Source organism: Tympanuchus pallidicinctus, unplaced genomic scaffold (assembly GCF_026119805.1).
Source record: "Tympanuchus pallidicinctus isolate F22 unplaced genomic scaffold, pur_lepc_1.0 scaffold1, whole genome shotgun sequence".
In the NCBI taxonomy this organism is placed as follows: domain Eukaryota; kingdom Metazoa; phylum Chordata; class Aves; order Galliformes; family Phasianidae; genus Tympanuchus; species Tympanuchus pallidicinctus.
In genome coordinates this window covers 105,014,146-105,027,060 of record NW_026294618.1, presented here as the reverse complement: position 1 = coordinate 105,027,060, position 12,915 = coordinate 105,014,146, and the positions used below count along the sequence as shown (strand labels likewise).

The 12,915-nt window shown below is 41.3% G+C and overlaps 2 protein-coding genes across 2 annotated transcripts in view; one reads left to right on the top strand and one right to left on the bottom strand.

The window, feature by feature from the left end:
• CFAP61 (cilia and flagella associated protein 61) overlaps positions 1–1,012 on the bottom strand; it is a 90,605-nt gene extending 89,593 nt beyond the window's left edge. The window contains 1 exon segment of the mRNA XM_052678279.1: positions 609–1,012. Within this exon segment, the coding sequence (XP_052534239.1) occupies positions 609–751 (143 nt within the window). The 5' untranslated portion in view covers positions 752–1,012.
• Positions 1,013–1,075: 63 nt separating this feature from the next.
• Positions 1,076–12,876, top strand: CRNKL1 (crooked neck pre-mRNA splicing factor 1). The gene is made up of 14 exons (XM_052701257.1): positions 1,076–1,205; positions 1,947–2,099; positions 3,426–3,517; positions 3,625–3,783; positions 4,139–4,305; positions 4,964–5,142; positions 5,762–5,932; positions 6,159–6,350; positions 7,225–7,284; positions 8,266–8,346; positions 10,044–10,283; positions 10,676–10,777; positions 11,396–11,644; positions 12,052–12,876. Exons 1-14 carry the CDS (start codon positions 1,158–1,160, stop codon positions 12,217–12,219), a joined length of 2,061 nt encoding a protein of 686 aa, XP_052557217.1. The 5' UTR covers positions 1,076–1,157; the 3' UTR covers positions 12,220–12,876.
• The last annotated feature ends 39 nt before the right edge of the window (positions 12,877–12,915 follow it).

The following is a 12,915-nucleotide window of genomic DNA, read 5'->3' as shown; positions in this document are numbered from 1 at the left end:
TAACTCCAGTAACAGAAGACTTCTGCCACCAGCCACTTCTCTGAAGGTTTTGCCATGGAAGCAGCAGGATACAGATACACAATATCCTCCATCCATGTGATGGCAGCTGGCGGGCAGGAAAGGTTCCCTTTCAGTAGTGAAAAAATAGATAAAGATTTAGATATACACAAGAAAAGAAAAGAGAAAAACTGTGACCAAAAAGTGATTAAAACCCCTACTCCATGCCCTCTGTTCTACCACTCTGCAGTGGACAAAAAGGAATCCATTAGATGGAGCCAGGTGCTGACAGCTGCTGCTGGATCCTCCTGGTTTCACCTGATAGTAGCCAAGAATATTTCATCCTAACTTTAATAAAGAGGAAGTTGTGTGAAGCCAAATCCTCTCCACTGTACCGACTGCGGGGATTCAAGCTTGCACAAAGTCTTGCACGTGTGAAGCAGAAAAGAGGTGAAAGCAGATTTCCTTTCCCTTTTTGTGAAGGGCATGAGCAGTCATTACGCCACACCACATCAAAGCTCAAAGTGCTTTCTGGCATATTGAATAGAACGGAATTCCTTCAAGTTTCCTGCGAGAACAGCAAGACAAGCCCCAAAAGCACAGGTACTTACAAAAGGTACGCCACATCAATCCTTCCAAAAATGTCTTCTGTGAAACAGGTGAAGAGGCTGGCAAAAGCAGAAGCATCGTGTGCCTCTGTCCTTCTGGGACGGACCACTTCTGTACGTCCTCTCAAAGAGGTTATCGTCGTCATCTCGGCAACTGCAACAAAAAGAAGGAAAACACTGCTGGTTCTGGCAGACCCTGCCGCAATCACACAGTGCCACAATCGTTAAGGCGGGAAAAGACCGCTAAGATCAGGAGGTCCAACCGCCAGCCCAGCCGCACCGCTCCATCCGTGTCCTCCGAGCCGCAAGGGGGCGCCATTCACGGACTAAGCCGGAGGGGAAAGAGGAGCCTGAGGGTCTGCAGGCCGCGCCCGGCACTCACCGCTCCGTTACCCGGCAACGCGGAGCGGCGACAGACGGCGCTCAGCTGCGCTCGGCCCCGCTCGGCACCGCCGCTACCGGGACGCGCTGCCGTTACTACGGCAACCGCGCGCGCCGCCGCTACGTGAGGTCACAGGTCGCTGGGCGGAGCCGGAGCGGAGAGACGACAAGATGGCGTCTACGGCGGCCGGCAAGCAGCGCATCCCCAAAGTGGCCAAGGTGGGTGGCGGTGGCGGTTGTGGCCGCTGTGTGGGTGCTGCGGGGTTGTGTGAGGGCGAGGCGGGGTGTGTGGATGGAGCGGGTGGCTGCCCTGGGCCCTGCGCTTCTCTGGATCTTGGAGCGGCCTGGTGGGGCGGCTCCCAGTGAGGGGTCTGGAGCACAAGTGTGATGGGGAGCGGCTGAGGAACCGGGGCTGTTCGGTGTGGAGAAGAGGAGGCTCAGGGCAGACCTATGGCTCTGCAACCACCCGAAAGGAGGCTGTGTGAGGCGGGGTCGGCCTCTGCTGGCAGGGAACGGCCATAGGACGAGAGGGGATGGCCTCACGTTGTGCCAGGGGAGGTTCGGGTTGGCTGCTAGGAACAATTCCTTCTGCAGAAGTGATTCTGCACTGACACAGCTGCCCAGGGAGCGCTGGGGTCACCTGGAGGAGTCCCAGAGCCGTGGGATGTGGCACTGAGGGACGTGGGAACAGTGGGGATGGGCTGATGGTTAAGCTTGGTGATCTTATTGTTTATTTCCAATCTTAACGATTCTATGATTCTCAGTGAGCTTCCTGATCTCCTGATGCTGATCTCACTGTTACTGGGTAGTTACTGTGGTGCCCGTCCTTTCTCTCAGGAGCCTCCAAGTCATTTTTCAGTAGATGCTTCACGTGGGAAGCCGCTCGACCAAACTCATCCTGATGGGTTTTTTAGTTTTGTGTTGAAAAGGGAAAGCAAACCAAAAGCCCTTGCTTTACAGGTGAAAAACAAAGCGCCTGCAGAAGTTCAGATCACAGCAGAGCAGCTTTTAAGAGAAGCAAAGGAGAGAGAGCTCGAGCTTCTTCCACCACCTCCTCAGCAGAAGATCACAGATGTTGAAGAGCTAAATGACTATAAGCTACGGAAAAGGAAGGTAAAGGGAAAAAAAAAACCCAAGTTTTACCCTTCTATAAAGTGCTAAAATCTGATATTTTGTAATATGAACAAGGTGTTCTTTGTGTTATTACTTGCTCAGTTTTTAGGTTAATAATTCTTAAAAAACCCACACTTTTCATAGAAAATGTGTTATTTTCATGCAAAAAGCAAGTTCTGAATGTATGTTGTTTAACAAAACTTGGTAATACGCATGATATCAGATCTCTGCATTCAATATGTTTGGGGCATTGCAAAGGTAATTATATGCATGATCTATATGCAGTTTCTTATTCACCACTGATATCGTGCCAGTATGACATAACATCAGCAGTCTTTGCTGATGCTGGTAGTTTTTCCATCTCAACTGTTTACAGTTAAAAAGGCATAGAACCATACTACTTTTGCAAATGTTATTTCTGTCCTTGTTATGCTTTGTGGGGCACACATTAGAAATCATTTCTACACTAGGTGTGTTTATGGTTTGATGATTGTCTAGAAAAAAAACCAAAACATTCTACTTGTGAGATTTCAGATAGATATTTATATTTTCCTTTCTTTAAATAAGAGCTGCTTTGTGCAAACTTAACTACAGTTTTCTTCTGCATTTTTCTTCAATAATTTCTGTCCTGGATCAAAAGAAAGTAGAGCAAGTGTATTCTTAACGGTGAACTTGAAATGTTTTCAACTAGAATTACTCAGTTATTTTTCAGATACAGCCAATATCAAAAGACAGGTTATTCTTTGATCTCTTGTATGGATGGCAAGCGACTGCGTGTTACCTTTGTTAAACCATATTTGACTATGATTTATGTATTGATAGTATTGATCCTGACAGCCAAATGCAACACTGGAGATACTGTCACCATTGCACTGAACAGTGAAAATTACCTTGGACATTTGATGCCAGAATATTAAATCCAGGGAATAATCATAAGATTAAAGAAAACCATAGAATGTTACAAACATGTCAGAGTAAACTCATGCTGGTCAAGCCTTCTATTTATTATCTTTTGTTATCATAGTCTGCTTTGCCTAACTCTCTTGGGTTTTTTTTGTGATTATAACATCCTGATATTCTTTGATTATACATTATCCCATCAGTACTCCAGGTATCCACTTGCAGAAACTTGAATGTAGTCCTTATCTGTACGACAGTCAACATTTCTAGCTGCTCTGCTATGCAGTTTTTAGAAAGTGTTGTATTGAGTAGCTATTGTTACTACAACATGTAACACACAATTCTTCTAATAGCCTGTAAATTGTTTATGTAAAGATTAGTCTGCACTGAGGATGTTTGTACTTACAGAAATAACTTTCTCCTCAGACTTTCGAAGATAACATAAGAAAAAACAGAACTGTTATCAGCAACTGGATAAAGTACGCGCAATGGGAAGAAAGCTTAAAAGAAATACAGAGGTAACTATGTTATGGCTGTAGATCTGTTATAAACCTCTTAAGACACAGGCTGACAAACGCTGTCAGTGTTTTGGAGGCACGTTAATAAGCACAGCTTCTCTTTCCAGGGCCCGTTCCATTTACGAGCGTGCTTTAGATGTAGACTACAGAAATGTCACCCTTTGGCTGAAATATGCAGAAATGGAAATGAAGAACCGCCAGGTTAATCATGCCCGAAACATCTGGGATCGAGCTATTACCACCCTCCCCAGGGTGAACCAATTCTGGTATGTTTACAGAGAATGGAGCATTGCTTTTACCCCAGAGAGGATTGGTCATTTTTATATCTCTATCACTAGAAGTGTATTGTATTCTCTTTCTGCAGATCTTTAGGCTGATTCCCAAGAATGTAAAAGCTGAATTTTTGAAAGGTTGTGTAGTTAGGGGGTGAGAAGGCTGTTGCAGAGAAGGATGTTTGTGTATGTGCACACTGCCAGTCACAGCAGTATCTACAGGCATTTCTGGAGCATATTCTGGGAAATACATGGTAGAAGTGCCAGTGATGCTCTTATTAAGCACTTGAAAAATCATTGTAATTTGTATTTACTAAATGCTTGTAAACACTAGATCTTGTTTTCTAAGGTATAAGTACACTTACATGGAAGAGATGCTGGGGAACGTTGCTGGATCACGTCAGGTGTTTGAACGCTGGATGGAATGGCAACCAGAGGAGCAAGCTTGGCATTCCTATATTAACTTTGAGCTGAGATACAAGGAGGTGGATAGGGCACGTACCATATATGAAAGATATATCCTTTTTAGTGCATTGGGACTCCTAGCCAAACTGAGGTGTGAACTCTTCCTTTTGTCCCTACTCTATACCAGCTCCTTTTTACTGTGATGTGCTGGGAGTGAGCCACCATACTGAGAGCCAGCAGGTCTTAAACATGTGTTTAAACAGGTGTCTCCAAGTGCAGTTAAATGTACAGATCCTGCTACAACAGGGAGCACTTAGCAGCACCCCTGCCTCTAGACTATTTTGTAGGCATAATTTGTTCCAGTTTTCTCCTTCCTAGCCTTCTGCCTGACTCTTGCCTGACTTTTATCCCTTTTATTAAAATTTGGGTTCACATGTATGGGAACTGCTGAGTCATGGCCTGAACCTCTGATTGAGCACCTGAGGCGAGCCATGAGTCAGCCAGAGGAGCACAGGTGTTACTTTTGTTATCTTAGTCTGCTTTGCCTAACTCTTGTTTATTTTGTGTTTATAACATCCTACTATTCTATGATTATACATCACAGTACTCAACGTGGTACCTTTGCATGGCAGGAGGTGCTTAATGTCTCCTTCCCAGTTGTGTTACTTGCATATATTGTTCTTAGGAGTTGTTTTGTCTGTGCTCACTGGGAAGGATGCGATTTGAGAGATTCAATTCAACTCCTACTGTTTCTTTAACAAAGCTCTACTCGTTATTGTCCATCCTGATGTGAAAAACTGGATCAAGTATGCCCGCTTTGAAGAGAAGCACTGTTATTTTGCTCATGCAAGGAAAGTATACGAGCGGGCAGTGGAGTTCTTTGGAGAGGAGCATATGGATGAGCACTTGTATGTGGCTTTTGCAAAGTTTGAAGAGAACCAGAAAGAAGTAAGGTTTTCTTACATCAGGCTGATACTAACCACCTCCAAAAGATTTCTTTCTTAGTATCAAACTCAAGGTCCCTTAATGTGCGCTTCACTACTTGTGTTTTCCAACAGCATTGTGGTCTTATGTAGTCTGAGTTAAGGAATCAGTCTTTTGCTTAGCTTACATTTGGCTTTTGGTGACCTTGAGGAAATATGTTCTAAGAAAAATAAGTGCCAAATCTCCCAAGACTCAGAGTAGTGCCATTCAATCTCATATGTGTCCTACAGTATGAGACTGTAGATCAGTTGCATGCATAATACAAAATAAAAGCTCTATTAGCCATAATTTTGCAATTAAGCAATTTAGAGCATTCTGTAAACCCCAAACTACAGACTCATAAAAATACTTTAATTATTCCAAACCTGTAAATGAGTAAGTGATAGTAAATTTTGGTATTAACAGATTTTTCTTCTTTGTTTGTTTCTCTTCAGTATTACCCTCCAGGGAGATCTGTGTTAGTCCTGTCCTGAAAAGATCATTTGCATTAAACACTGTAAAATATCAGTGAGATACTAAAACATACATTGTGAGATAGTACTTGCATTCCAAATACAGTTCAAGTAATATTTAATATTTTCAGTTTGAAAGAGTAAGGGTGATCTACAAGTATGCCTTGGATAGAATTCCAAAACAGGATGCTCAGAATCTCTTCAAAAATTACACCATCTTTGAGAAGAAGTTTGGAGACAGAAGGGGTATTGAAGACATCATTGTCAGCAAGAGAAGATTCCAGTATGAAGAGGAAGTGAAGGTACGTATTACAAATGTTCTCTGGGCTCATCGTGGAAGTGAAGACACTTTAACCCACCTCCCTTCCAAAGCTCTAGCTTAAGCATACTTGAGGCAGTTTTTGCTGGTATTGCAGTGACTAGTTCTAAAGGGGAAATTCTGAATAAAAACTAAATAAAGGGAAAAGTTTTGTAATTTGCAGTTAATGAAGTTTCTTTCCCGTTTCTCTACTCTCATCTTTCTGGAAGGCAAATCCACATAATTATGATGCGTGGTTTGACTACTTGAGGTTAGTTGAAAGTGATGCTGATGCAGAGACTGTCCGAGAAGTGTATGAAAGAGCCATTGCTAACGTTCCCCCCATCCAAGAGAAGAGATACTGGAAGAGATACATCTATCTCTGGATTAACTATGCCTTATATGAAGAGCTGGAGGCAAAGGCAAGTAGGAAGAACTCGCTTTTTTTCTTTCTGAAGTGCTTTTCTTACACAAGGTAGCTACAGGTACCTTTAGAGATCTGAGAGCAGCAACAACAATCTGATTTGTTTTATGTCACTAGCCACAGGGTTTGCTATTTCAGCATTTTCCCCCTATAATACAGTTCAATTTGTGTGAAATAGTCCTTCCCTTGTATGAGGAGAAAAGCATTTGTTTTGCCCCAATGCATGTAGAAACTGACTGATAAGAGCAAAACCAGCTCTTTTTAGCTCCATCTGAATTTCCTTTTCCAGACTGTTGCCTGAACTTGTGCCAATACTGGTACAAATGATATATAATAAATAGTGTAGGTATTTCTTCTGGATTTTATCAGTTAGGTATCACAGTATTACAAATACAGCAGCAGTACAAGTAGCATAACAGAACTATTGGTGAAGCTGTTCTGTGAAGCAGTCAAGTTCTTGGTACAGTTACCTTCTGAGGCTTTGTGGTGTTACCAGTCCTGTCTCACAGCTGCATTTGATGTCATAAAGTCATAGTTCAGTATAGCTGTTCAGTGTCCTGGAAAAGAAAAAAAAAAACCTTTTTTTGCCCTGACAGCACTGATGGTTTTATTGGCTCATTCTTAATGAGGTTGTTTTTTTTTCTTCAAAAAAGACCATCGTTGACCCTCAGAATTTACCATCTTTGAATTGTGCATACGCATGCATACGTACATATTTTTAGGTAAACATGATTCTAAACTCCTGCACTTAAAAAACACTGTTCTACAGTGTGACAATCGTTGTGCAATTCAAAATGGTGTCATTACTGTAATATAATCTGAGTAGTGAATGAAGAACTTGACTTTTTGTTTAATTTTGCCTTTTCTTTCAGGATCCGGAGCGAACCAGGCAAGTTTATCAGGCCTGTATTGAGCTCCTTCCACACAAGAAGGTATGGCTCCTCCAGCAGTTCATATAAAGGCTCATGTTGTAAACTGTAAGATCCAGATTGCTTAATTTCTCTCTCAAATCACTGGTTCAGAAGCCCCTTAAATTGTCTTTAGTTAAGCGCAGGGAGGGCTGCAAGGCTGAGATGCAAAGGCCTCTCCAAAAAGCTGCTGATGCATTATTGCATAGCTGCTCACAAGCAAGGGAGTTGCTTATCCAAGATTTATGGGGACTCTTCTACTTTCACAAAGTTGATCTTCTGAAATTGGTTGTATTTTCCCTGTAAGCAGAGGAATTAGAGAACTGCAGTTTGTGTAGTCAATGGGAAAACAGCAGGCCACACATCAATGTCAGATTTCCTTGTATAGGCATGAAACCAGTGTTTGATCAGCATTTCCAAATCACCAGGAGTGCTATAAAAAGTTGAAATACCACCTACACAGAGAATAATTTAGTACTGTTTAATAGTAGAGAACATCTTCTCTCTTCTTTCCCTTGTTTGTTTTCCTTCTTAGAAAGGCTGATCCTTTCCTAGCTGTTCTCAGCCTCGTTGCCTGTAGTCTCTATAAAATATTTGTTACTCAATTTTACAGAAGGTTGCTGCCTTTTATAGTGACTTTGTAGTTGATTGCATGGTGCCCACTGAGGAAGGTGCATTTCATAAACTGTCTTGAGGGTGTATATCCCCCATAGCAGGTGGAGTCAGCCAATCAGTTGATTGGTAAAATAATTTATTTGCTTGAAAAGATTTCTGTCCTGGCTGTTCTTATTTCGCTTCTATAGGGGAGTAAATTACCTTGATGTAGAGGTTGCTTTGGGTCACAAATTCTCACTTTTCCAACAGAAAAACACTGAAGTCAAACACAACTAACTGCAGTATCGATAATGTGAGTTCATATGTGGATAGTGATGTTTTGTAAAGAACACATGCAAAATTATTTACTGAGCTTCCAACCCATGCATCACGTTGTTCTTTTTCTTTCAGTTTACGTTTGCCAAAATATGGCTGCTGTATGCACAGTTTGAAATAAGACAGAAAAATCTTCCACTTGCTAGAAGAGCTTTGGTAAGCTTTGGTTAATTCTGTAATTGATTTCCCTAACTAATATTAACTAGGGAATAGCATTAAAAGGTCTTAAAAATCGTCTTTTGTAAATTGCTGTTTTTAATCCACTTAAATAAAGCTTCCTAGAAATCTGCAGGGACCAGCATTTACTGTCATGTGTGATTTAAGAAGCAGTATAGCTTGGTATGATGAATTAGCCACAGACTGAGATGAATGCAGCTTTCCTGTTTCTGCTGGCAAAAGGTGCATCTAAATACAAGAGTACAAATCAGCTTAGTGCACTTAAAAGAATTCTAACTACTGCAGGTTTGTTTAAATGATGCCTGTATTAGCAGTTGCTCTTTAAAAATCTAAATAAATAGGAGTTTTTGATTCTTAGACATTCGCACTTAATAACATTTGAGTCCAAGCTACTTGATTGTTGATAGAAGCAATCATGGGGGCCTTTGTGCAGGTGCAGGAGCTTCTGTACAAATTTCCCCGCCATGTCAGAGAATGATGGAATATGTTTTGGCACCAGAAATTGTTTCCCTGCAGTTCAGATACTCTGAATAAGCTGAGTGACAGCAGCGGACTAAGTTTACCCTGCAACATGCTAGTAAAGCTGTGTTTGTTGAGCTGGACTCCTGCCTTTGCCCAGAAAAAAAGCAAAGCAGAGGGATTAAATGAGAAATCTTAAAATCTCCCTGCAGGAGAAGGCAACCATCTGTCTTGAAACATGCTGTAGTTCTAGCTTGATTTGATTTCCGTTCTAGAAAGGCTACTTTAGTCTCTGTTGAAATAGTTCCTTCAGTTTATTTTAGACTTGTCTTTTGCTGGTCTTTTTTCTATTGTTGTTTAATTTGGCAGTTTTTTGTAGTGTGCTACTTTGAATTATTTTTGAAACTAGATTTTGTAGATGAAGCCATAGTCTTTCTGTGAACTGGACCTAGGTTTGGCAGGAAGTTACCTTGCTTTTGTTTGCTCTGAACCACCTCCAGCTTTGTTCCTGAGGAAGGATATCTAGGCAGTGTGCTGTCATCATGCAGAAGAGGAAAGCTAGGTTACCTTGGTGATCTTAGACATCTCTTCAAATCTAAATGATTCTGGTATTCTCTATTGCAGATGTGCCCAGTCTTAACTATTTGAAAGCTTCCCAAACCAGAAATCATGAATAGCTTTCCCCTGGTTTGGCACTTGTGGCTGAGGACAGGTAGTTTTCTTCAGATGCTGAAGCGTATCAAAGCAGCAGTATTTGTTTTTCATATTCTTCTCTGTCCATCCTTTACTGTAAATCAGCAAGCAGGCAGTGTGGATAATGCTCCAGGAGGCGGTTTCTTTTGACTTTGTTTAACATCATGTTTGGTAACTCCTCAACTGGAAGGCTGGTGCAGACTGCTAGTGTGTTTTCTTCATCTTCTGATGCAAGATGAAGTGTGTGTTTGTTGAGCCATGGTGATACCTGATACCTCGTGAGAAATTATTGTTATTTAAAAGTAAAACAAGTTAGAAAGTTTTCTGCTTCACAGTTCTTGTTGATGCTTTATGGATGCTTCCCTCATATGCAGACATCGATTGGATTTCATGCTGGTCCAAACTCTACTCAAAAAAGCATTTTAGTTCAAATATTGAACAACAAAGTTATTTAGAAGTAGTGTTGGTCTTTGTTACTTTTGCAAGATCTTTAAGTGGCTTGTGGTTTTCTTGTTTCTTAACAGGGAACATCCATAGGTAAATGTCCGAAAAACAAACTTTTCAAGGGTTATATTGAACTGGAGTTACAGTTGCGAGAATTTGATCGTTGTCGAAAGCTGTATGAGAAATTCCTGGAGTTTGCACCAGAAAACTGCACGTCGTGGATCAAATTTGCTGAACTAGAGACCATTCTTGGTGATATCGATAGAGCCCGTGCCATTTATGAACTGGCTATTAGCCAACCTCGACTGGACATGCCAGAGGTAAGGGGGGGAAGGTGCATTTCACATCTTACCGTAATTTTCAGATGTTTGACTAATTAAAACGTCAATAATCTAACAGCCCAAACAGATCTGCTCACAACAGTGGCCTAATCTGTCTCAGTAATTGAGCAGCTGTTCCTTAGCAGGATACGCAGGGCTGTAAAACCCATGATAAAATGTGGCAGGAGATGCCCGCTTCCAAGTGTAAACTAAACAGGTTATGTGGACAAGATTTCATGTGACTTGGTCTTAATTAATACTTGGGTATCTGAAGTTCATTTTTACAAAGTTCATGTTTATCTGCACTCCTCTGTTAAAGAACTTCTGTGGTACAGTGTTGAACACAGAGCTGCTGGAGGCTGTGAACGTATGGAGGGACTTCTGTTTTACAGGTTCTTTGGAAATCCTACATTGACTTTGAAATAGAGCAAGAAGAGTATGAGAAAACAAGAAACCTTTACCGCAGGCTGCTTCAGCGCACGCAACATGTCAAGGTATGGATGGGTACCCAGAACACAGAACAGGGCTTGAATTGGATCCCTGCTGGGTGGAAAGATTTGACTGCTTTGGTTGCCTAACTGTTAGGCTCTACTTGCAGACTATGATTCTATGACTTTGTGGAATTGACTGAAAACCAGAGTTCAGTCCCATGTTTTTGACCTTTTAGTAATGCAGGCATTTTTAACTTCTGTGTAACAACAGGTGTGTCATATTTAAGAAAGGAAAGCTTTGTAGAAGCTTTGCAAAGCAGCCCTCTTCTTGCTGAGCAGCTTTGGGGTTTAATTTGCTAAAATATTGCGAATACTCATTGTGATTATTGTTCCAGTGTAATTTGATGCTGTGATTTCACTAAATTCAGACAGGTCTATCATAACCCAAAACAAGCAGTAGAAATTTGTTGAGATTGCTACAGAAGTATTCTTTCCTCTTAAAATGAGGCAAATCTCACATCCTTGAAACAAACGTGAATTTTCTAGGTATTTGCTTATAACAGCATGCTTCTGGTTTGTTTGTGGTTATTTTTTTTAGCTGCTTGGTTTTCTTTTATCACTTTATCACTCACCTATTCCGAGTTGAAGTTTCAGCTTGGTTTTTGATTGTTTCCAACACAGGTATGGATCAGCTTTGCACAGTTTGAGCTATCTGCAGGGAAAGAGGAGAGCTTGTCGAGGTGCCGGCAGATTTACGAAGAGGCTAATAAGGCAATGAGGAACTGTGAGGAGAAAGAGGAGAGAGTCATGCTTCTGGAATCTTGGAAGACCTTTGAAGAGGAGTTTGGAACTGATAGCACTAAAGAGAGGATAGAAAAACTTATGCCTGAAAAAATAAAGAAGAGGAGAAAGCTGCAGGCTGAAGATGGGGTAAGAAGAAAAAAATATGCAAGTAATCTTTCTGAAACCTTGGTGGCTCTCTACTGGGGTCTGGAGCTCAAAAGTGGCTGTGATGGGTGCTGTAACTGTGTACTGCTATTACTTCTGTAACTGAAGGAAAGTATTAGCAGAAGACACATCCTGCTGAGTTCCTTGCCCTTCGGTGGGGCAGCTGGGCAGTTGATTCAGAATGAAATACCAGTGCTCAAGGTGGTTTTAGACTAAACTTTTATTACCGTGTTGCACTCATCCAGCTTGTTGGTTTTAGCTGCTATGGGTGTCCTGACAAACATTGATTTTAATTTTATCTCATTTCTATGCTTATTAGAAAAACCTGCTAATAGCTAACATTAACATGCAAATTAAACCTGCTTTGTGGTGTTTTTTTCTCCCTGTAGTCTGATGCTGGCTGGGAGGAATATTATGATTATATTTTCCCAGAAGATACTGCCAATCAGCCTAATCTCAAACTGCTTGCTATGGCTAAACTCTGGAAGAAACAGCAACAGGAGAGTGAAGCTGCAGAAATGGATCCAGACAAAGACATTGATGAGAGTCAGTCTTAAAGTGTTGCCTTCCCCTGCTCCTTTTCTTGGGTGTTGTATGCTATTTTCAATGGTGAGGAATAAACATTCTTGAAGGGCTATTTTTGACTTAAGGCACCTTTTGGTTTGAGAAACAGCACCATGTTGGAGGTGATTCTTTTTAATAGACTCTTGATTGCCATCAACTGAAAGGAAATGTCACACAGTAAGCCTGGAATCCAAACCAGTGGTCTGAGAACTGTGAAAAGTGGATGGCAGCTCTTGTTTTTAGGGCAAGGCCATCTGTTGTAAGGCTTCTGGAAAGCATCGCAGTAGTGCTTAGGGATGTTAATATGTCAATGCAACAGGTCTACTTTCTTCAATGAGAAAGATGTCCTCAACCATTCCTGATTGATATTTTTCCAGTAATTCTGTAAGATATGTGTTGTTCATGAGGACAGTTGAACAGGTTGCAGTCAACTGGTTTTTGTTTTCAACTTCCAACCAAAGTAAGAAACCTCAGAAATTTGGCCAGAATGGACAAGAATAGAAGCTGAATACACTGAAACTAACCCACGAAAGACAGATGTGCAGAGATTGGTACCACACAGTTTGTCTATATTTTACTATTTGAATATATTGGCACCGTATTTTATAGCAAACAATCTATTGGGAAATAAAGCAGAAGTGTAAACGGGCTTCTTGTTCTGCTTTTTGTACTTCATAGGGCAAAAAACA

Excerpts from the sequence above, each read along its gene's own strand:
- CRNKL1 (XM_052701257.1), top strand. The coding sequence starts at position 1,158 with ATGGCGTCTACGGCGGCCGGCAAGCAGCGCATCCCCAAAGTGGCCAAG. Across the intron at positions 2,100-3,425 it reads ATAAGCTACGGAAAAGGAAG|ACTTTCGAAGATAACATAAG; the intron begins GTAAAGGGAAAA and ends CTTTCTCCTCAG. Across the intron at positions 5,143-5,761 it reads TTGAAGAGAACCAGAAAGAA|TTTGAAAGAGTAAGGGTGAT; the intron begins GTAAGGTTTTCT and ends TAATATTTTCAG.